Source organism: Elephas maximus, chromosome 17 (assembly GCF_024166365.1).
Source record: "Elephas maximus indicus isolate mEleMax1 chromosome 17, mEleMax1 primary haplotype, whole genome shotgun sequence".
Taxonomy (NCBI): domain Eukaryota; kingdom Metazoa; phylum Chordata; class Mammalia; order Proboscidea; family Elephantidae; genus Elephas; species Elephas maximus.
Window position 1 is genome coordinate 80739350 of NC_064835.1, and position 8004 is coordinate 80747353.

Sequence of the window (8004 nt, forward strand, 5' to 3'; positions counted from 1 at the left end):
CTCAAATTAAATTACAATCAAATGATCACATCAAAAGATACCCTTATTACCTAACAACTGTCCATATTTTCATTTCATTTTGATTTGTGCTCGTCTGAAAAAAACACGTAATACAAGATCTGGGGAAAAATAAATTACCGTTTTGCAGCAGTTCATAAGTATTCTGAATAAAATATTAAAAGAAGTCATTTAATGAAAATATAAAGCAAATATTTTTAGATCAACAACGGATCTAACAATTCTCTATTGCCGTCTTTTGAAAAGTCTGTTTATTAAAACCTACCAAAAACACTGCTTGGAAATGGCAGTATTATATCATCACATCCACAGCACCCTTTCAATCAAAGTTGGCAACGGATTGAGGAGAGAAGGTCAGAGAAGTGCAGCGGCAGGTGCTCAGTCTTTCTAAATCCCTTTATCTGAGTCAGCCCAGAAATAAAAAATAAAAAATATTAATAAAAAAAATATTAGCGGTGGAATTTTTAAGCATAGTCCATCCCAAGTGGCAGTCGTCAAAACCAGGGTTTGATGACCGGGACTCACTCGGCGGCCCTGCTGGCTGTGCCCTCGCTTCGCGCCTAGTCCGCCCAGGGGCCTCTCGCCACTCTTCGATGGACGCTCTGTTCCCCCTCCCCTATCCCTCTGCTCTTTAGGGAAGGTTTGATTTCCAAGGTTACTTTGAGAAGACTTATTCCTTTTCCTTTTGGCTTTGCTATTCAGTCTGTTAATTTCAGAAGCTGTGAATTTTTTTTTTTCGGGAGACTTTTTTTCCCCCCTCCTTTCCATTTCACAGTCGATTTCTGCTTGTCCCCAAATGACTTTAATATCGACAAGAAAAACAGGGTCCTGGAGCACAGCGAATCATTTCCTGATCAAACCCGGTGCCTCTGTTTTCTTTCCAGGTCGCTTCTAGGAAAGAAAGTTTCCGTCAATCACTTTAGACAGGCTTCGGAGGGAGGGAGTGGAAGGGAGGAGAGGACGAAGCAGGTGCTGTCCACCAAGCCGAGGAGGACATCTCAAGGTGGGAAAACCTCAGGAGCGCAGTTTTGGGGCGTTACGCCATCTTCACCTTTCTTTAAAACCAAAACCAAAAAACGAAACACCACCACAGTATAAAAGAGATCTCCTGATCGCCCCCTTCTCCTCTTCCGATTTTAGTCTCTTGTTGTATATATTTATATATATAAAAACAGTTCAGATATTTATTATGCTTTTTTTTTTTTTGCCCCCTCCCCTTCCTTGGATTGCAAAAAAAAAAAAAAAAAAAAAAAGGTCTCCTTGGTCCGTCTCTCTCTTGCTTTTTTCCTCCAAGGTTGGGCCTGCCTGTCTTTGGGCGGAAAGGAGGGCGGCGGACCGGGGCCCGGCACGGTGGCAGCCCCGGTCAGTGGTCTGTGCGGCGACGGCGGCGGCGATGGAGGCGGTGGCGGTGGCGGTGCTGACGGCAGCTGCGGAGGCAGTGACGGCGGCGGCCCTCGTTCTCTCTGCGCCCCTCGCCTTCACTGCACGCTCGTCTGCAGCCCGTGGTGGGGCGGCGGCGTGTCGGCGCTCACGGTGCCGACCTGCGAATAGACGTCGTCGGGCGTCTGCTGCTGGATCCCGGGGGGCGTCATGCGCTTTTCCTTTTGTCGTCGGTTGCAGAACCAGACCCGCACCACCTCCTTCTCGAGCTGCAGGCTGTCGGCCAGGTTGGTGATCTCCTGCGCCGAGGGCTTGGGGCACTTGAGGAAATGGCTCTCGAGCGCGCCCTTGACGCTCACCTCGATGGAGGTCCGCTTCTTGCGCTTGCGGCCCTGCGCCGCGATCTTGTCGATGCTCGTGGGGCTGCCGGTGCTCGAGTCCGCCTCTTCCAGCCACTTGTTCAGCAGCGGCTTGAGCTTGCACATGTTCTTGAAGCTCAGCTGCAAGGCCTCGAAGCGGCAGATGGTGGTCTGCGAGAACACGTTGCCGTACAGCGTGCCCAGCGCCAGCCCCACGTCGGCCTGCGTGAAGCCCAGCTTGATGCGCCGCTGCTTGAACTGCTTGGCGAACTGCTCCAGATCGTCCGAGGTCGGCGTGTCCTCGTCCGAGTGCGGGTCGTGGCTGTTGAGTCCGGGCCCGGCCCCGCCGCCGCCGCCGCCGTGGTGCGGGGGCCCCTGCGCGTGGTGCGGATGCGGCGGGTGCGGGTGCGCGTGGTGGTGGTGGTGGTGGTGGTGCTCGGCCAGTTCGGGCGTGTCCCCGCGCACCAGCCCGGGGTGCACCAGGCTCTGGCCGCCGCCGCCCGCGCCGCCGCCGCCGCCGGGGCCCGGGGGCGCGCTCAGCATGCCGTTCACCGTGAAGCCCCCGGGCTGAGAGTAGAGCAGGCTCTGCGGCGGCGGCTGCTGGCCCCCGGCCATGGACGGGAGGTGCGCGGCGGCGGCGGCGGCAGCGGCGGCGGCGGCGGCAGCGGCGGCGGCTCCCCAGCCTCCGGGGTGGCCCTGGTGCGGGGGCGGCGGCGGGGGCCCGAGGTGCGGCGGCCCGCGGTGGTGCAGCGCGGTGCCCGCGTGCAGGTCGTCGCGCCCGGCGCTGCCCTTCACGTCGGGGCCCTGCGGGGGCGGCGGCGGCGGCTGCGGCTGCTGCTGGGGGCTGCCGGCCATGCCCACGGAGCTGCCCGACCACGGCGAGCTCGCCTCTACGGCGGCGGCGGCGGCAGCGGCGGCGGCGGCGGCGGCGTGGGGCAGGGCGGTGACCCACTGGTGCGCGTGGCTCAGCATATGGCCGCCGTTGCTGGCGGCCATGGCCCCCTGCATGAAGTCGCTCTGGACCATCTTGACGGAGGACGGGTCCCCCCGGTAGGCGCCCGAGGTCACGGCGGCGCTGCCCGGCTGCATGCCGCCGCCACCGCCCCCCGTGCCGCCGCCGCCGCCGCCCCCGCCGCCGCCGGCCGCCGCCGCGTCCGAGTGCACGATGGAGCCGGCCGCCAGCAGGCTGTTCCCCGGCAGGTAGGGGTTAGAAGCCGCCGTGGCCATGCCGCTCCGCTCCCGCCACCCCACCGCCGCCACCACCGCCGCCGCCGCAGCAGCAGCCGCGGCCGCCGCCGCCGCCGCCGCCGCCGCCGCGCCCCCCCGCCTCCCTCCGCCTCCTCCTCCCCCGCCCCGGGCCCCCGCCGGCCCCGCCGCCTTCTCCGCCTCCGCCTCCGCCTCCTCCGCCCCCGCCGCCGCCGCCGCCGCCGCCGCCGCGGCCCCCGGCTGCAGCTGCAAGGCCGCTCGGCAGGGTGCGGGGGTCGCCGCCCGGCCCGGGTCAGCAGGAGCAGCAGCAGCAGCAGGAGCAGCAGCAGCAGCAGCGCTCTGGGGAGGGGGGCTCGCGGCGCGGGGCGCCCTCCGTGGCCGCCCCCTTCAGGGAGGGTCGTGGCTCCCCCCCAGCCCCGGCGCGCTCGGCTGGCTCCAGCGGGACTGGCCGGGCGCGGAGGGGGCCTCGGCGGGATCCCCTCTTCCTCCGCGCGCTCTCGCTCCGGCTCCTCCTTCCTGTCCAGCGGGCGAGCGTGGACTCTGGCCCGGGCGCGGGGGGCTCAGTTCACCTGTTAAGGAGGTTTCACAGGAGACAACAAAGAAAGAAGGCTGTGTGCTTCCTGAGGCCAGTGACGTGCGCTCGGCCGCCGGCCCCGCTCCTTCCTCGGCCGCTCGCCTAGCTCCTCAGGAACACATTTCACTCGCTTTTCCCTTCGAGTAGTAAAACTTTTTCCTTCCTTGAAGGCGTGGTGATGCTGGCTGCCGGCGTGTGCAGAGCGCGGAGGCTGGCTCCTGGTCTCCCCCTCTGGTCCTCGGGTTTCAAGTTTTGCTCTGTCCTAGGAAAACTTCTGGCGAGGATGCATGTCTCTGAAGTTGCTATTGCCGGAGCTCTTGGTTGCCTCTGAAACAAGAGTCCTTTTTCATTCTCCTCGCAACAGTCACAGTCTGATGCGACATCTTTCCTTTTGGGCAGAAATTAGGAAACAAATATAACAAGGAAAAAACTGAACAGGAAAAAAAAAATGAGGCTGAAGTGCTCTGTTACCTTGTTGCTGACGGTTGGGTTTGGTGTTTTATTTTTTTCCCAGCAGTTGTCTGGAGGAGGAGGAAGAGGAGGGCATTGGTGGAGGTGGAGGTGTGTGTGTGCATATAGGGGGTCCTTGGTACACAGTCAAGTCCAGCGGACAAGTTGCACGGCTGGTGGGGCGCGCTGACGCTGGCGGTGCAGGCGCCGGCCGTGCTGGAGCCGGGTTGCCGCGGGGCTCAGCTCGGCGCCCTCTTTCGCGCTCGCTCGCCTGCTCGCTCTCCCTCTCGCACTTTCTCTCTCCCTCCCTCTTCCTCTCTCCCTCTCTTTCTCCCTCGCTCGCCCGCTCGCTCTCCGATCTGACAGTTCGCTCTCTGTCCCTCCCTCTCCGAGCGGGGACTGTCGAATGTTTACCCTCCGCGGAGAGCGCGCACCCACCACCACACTTTCCCAAATACAAGGAAGTCGAGCGCCAGGGCCCCCGCCGATTGGCTACCCGCTGCGTGATTGGCAGGCCCGGAATGACTGGCTCAGGACGTGCGGCCCCCCTTCCGGCCGTTCCGATTGGTTGCTTTTTAATTTAGGCAAAGCGTCGTCGAAGCTGGAAATCTGTCGTCCCCCGTCCCCCACCTCCCGGCGCTTTCCCCTCCTTCCCTCCCTCCCCCCCGCCCCTCCGCCACATCTTAACTCTTCGTGTCCGGCCGGGACGTCGGCGCTCCCTCGGCGGCTCCCGGCGCTCGCAGCGGGTCTGGGAGGGGGGCAGGAAGGGGCGAGAAAGTCGAGGGAGGGCCGAGAGCAGGGGAGGGGGAAAGGATCGGGGAGAGGCTGGAGGGGGGGGAACCGGGACCAAATCGCCGCCGGCCCGCCCGGCCGACTCGGCGCTCGGCTGCCCCTCCCCCGCCAGGCCGGCGCTGGGTAAAGCGCGCGGCCGGGCTGCGCCATTCACGCTAATACCTACAGACAGAGGTGTCCCCAGTGGTTTCAAAGTTTCCTCTTCCCTTCGCCAGCCGGCCCTCGTCTCCGTGTGGGCGAGGGTGGTGGGAATGGGCGGCTGGCAGCGCCTAAAGCTCGGGGGGCGGCCGCGCTCCTTGGAAATCCGCCACCGCAACTTCGCGCAGTGGCTTCGCGCCGGCGGCAGCCCCCTTTGTTTAAGTTCTCGGATGCCATCATCGGGGAAACCTGCAGCCCCGGAGCCGCGCGGTGGCCGCGCGTGCGAGACGGACCGCTCCCCGCTCCCCGCCGCCGCCGGCTCTCTCCTCCAGCGCGCCCTCCCTCCCTCGCCCGCCCCCCTCCCGGCTCCCCTGGGATTTCTGCAAGTACCGTGCGTGCCCCGGCGAGTTTGGAGGGTGCCGGTTCGCGGAGCCTCACCACACCCTGTGTTTGAAAAGCAGTCAGCTCGACCTTTCCCGGTAGATACATTGTAAGTGTATTCGACCCAAACGGCTTGAGCAATTCCCGTTCCAGCAGGGACCGGGCCCAAGGACGGCCATCCGCTAGCCGCGCCCTCCACGGCTCCACCGCTGACATTGTGTGTGTGTGTGTATTGTGTGTGTGCACATTTACGTTTCCCTGTGGTTCTTAGTGGTGGGGTTTTGCTTGCTTGCTATTCTTAGGCACGGCGGTGCTTTTTTTCTTTCTTTTCTGCCTCCTCTGGCTTTGCGTGGTGGTTGGGGCTGGCGGCGACACACGCTTTCTTAGCCCCAGCCCAGCTGAAAGAGTTAAGGGGGACGGGAGGGGGAGTGCTTCGGGTAGGCGGCGGGGGGAGGGGGGGCGGACGCGGCCAAGCGGAAACGCTGCACAGAGGAGCCTCAGCGAACCAAGGAAAAAGAGAAAGTGGCAAGGAAAACAAGGGCAAATTGAACCCTCCTCGGGGATTTCCAGTGAGCTAACCTAACTCGGACATTCAATAAATACATCGCTCCTAATGAGTGTGCGTGCGCGGGCACCCCGCACCCCGAGCTGCGGGTGCGCTCCTTCAGCGCCCGCCGCCCCCAGCCTTTGCTGGCAGCGGGTGCTCCCGAGCCCCAGCGGCGCTCGCGGTCCCACGGTGCCCTGTACGTAGTTGCCGAGCCGCTGGTGGGTTCCGATTAAAATGTGAACGGGCCTGCCCTTCTCTCCGGGTGAATAATTCTTCTGTCGAGCGCAGTTGGGTGAACCCAGTTAAATCCTGAGCTCTGCAACCCAGCCGCAGCTACGCAGCCTGCGCGTGATCTCCAGATTAACAGGAGACGCGTAAAATTGATGTAGGATTTTATCCAGCTCCTGCTTGCCGGGTGAAAGATAACCACCGTAGGTAGGTTTCAGCCAAGCCATTATTGCTTAGGTGTAGATCTGAAAGGCAATGGTAACCAAACCCAAAACAGAAAGGATTTCTTTCCCCGAGTCCCCCAAAGGCTCCTTTTTATATTTATGTATGCGTGTATGTATATATATATGTATATATATATATAAGATGGAACACAGATTTCATTGAATAAATCTGAGATCTCCAGGTGCAGACGTTCGAATAGTCGGTGCCAGCACCCCGTGTTTTCCTTTCCTGCCGATTTTGCTTGGATCCGGCTCAAAAACCGAGAGAGTCTCGTGGTTTTGTTTACACTGAATGGGGAGGATAGGAACAGAGCCACGGGGCCGCCTTTCATTAATATACAGTGAGGATTTTGTCTAAATTACTGCTATGAATTTCACAGTACACGCTTTCAAAAGCAGTCTCAGGTGGCCTGATGAAACGTGATAGCGCCTCTGCAAGCAGATCGACTTTCTTCCTTTCTTTTCAAGGAGGGTGTGTGCGCGCCTCTGGGAAGCCCCCCAAAACGCTGTGCTCCTCGATAACAGAAATACACTTCTGTTCCGAGGTCTGTCCCCTTCGCCTCCTTCCTCTACTTAGTTTCCTAGACGCGCCCCAGCCTCCCCCACCAGCCCCACCCCATCCGCCCCCTCCCTTTGCGGAGTGTGATTGTTTTGTCTGGAAAAAAAAAAATCCAAAGTCTGTAACAAGGGGAGAACAGTTAGTGCTGATTTTCATTTGCATACATTTTCATATATTTTGGTGAAAATAATAGACGAGGAGAAAGCTGGGCTTAGAGGAGCCAGTGTAAAGGGAAGGCTAAGGATGGTCGCTTCTGGGGAGTTGAGAATATGCCTTCCCCCACCCCCCCCCCAGTCACCTATTTAAAACCAAAAATAAAACATCTTCTTTTATTTTAAAACCTAACCCTGGAAGTTTGCTGGGTAAGTGTTTTTCATTTTCTTTCCCTGCTTTCTCGGCTTCTCCCCCTCCTTTCTGGTGTATTTACTCGTGTTCTTGTAGGTTTGGGAGACTATTTTCTTTGCTGGGGACAAGAGAGGGTTCACAGAGCCACTGTTTGAAGGAAAGAAAGGAAAGTGTGTGTGTGGGTGGGGGGGAGGAGTAGTGAAAAAAAAAAAAAAGAAAACAAACCGAACCCTGGTAAAATATTACGTCAAAAGATGGACTCTTCCAAAGCGTACATAGCAAAGCAATTCTTTGGTGGTGGCACTTTACTTTTGGGAGGGGGCGTCGGGGAAGTGCTGTTAATTTTCATTGTTGATTGTGAGGAAAAAACAAACAGAAAAAAGAAAGATGCAGTTGTAAAGGTCGGAGGATTATAAATGTTTCTTGTTTTGGTTTTTTTTTTTTCCAGAGAATAAGCAGTAGAGGTAGAGAAACTCCTTCCTGTGGCCAGTGGTAATGTGGTGAAGTGTGTGTGCTTGCCTGGGGTTGGGGTGGGGGACTTCTGCTGGGAGCAGGAGGATGGAGTGAGGAGGGGGGCCTTGGCAAGAAGAGGGCTGAGAGGTGGGGAAGGAGGAAGCCAGGGAGGAAGAAGAAGCAGGAAGTCAGCACACCCCTGGTTAATGCAGTGTCTGGGGAGCAGACGGTTAGTCACAGCCTCCCCGCTCCGCAGTGAAAGTCCATCAGAAAGAGGGTGATCAATCAAAACTAACCAGGACATCCCTACATTTTATTCTCAAAGGGGCTTTAGCATCACAAACTAGATT

The 8004-nt window shown here is 59.0% G+C and overlaps 1 protein-coding gene across 1 annotated transcript; it reads right to left on the reverse strand.

Annotated features, from left to right (window-relative positions):
- Positions 1–1279: 1279 nt before the first annotated feature.
- Positions 1280–2984, reverse strand: POU3F3 (POU class 3 homeobox 3). Its single transcript, XM_049857051.1, has one exon. The coding sequence runs from the start codon at positions 2982–2984 to the stop codon at positions 1497–1499; it is 1488 nt and encodes a 495-aa protein (XP_049713008.1). The 3' UTR covers positions 1280–1496.
- Between the last annotated feature and the right edge of the window lie 5020 nt (positions 2985–8004).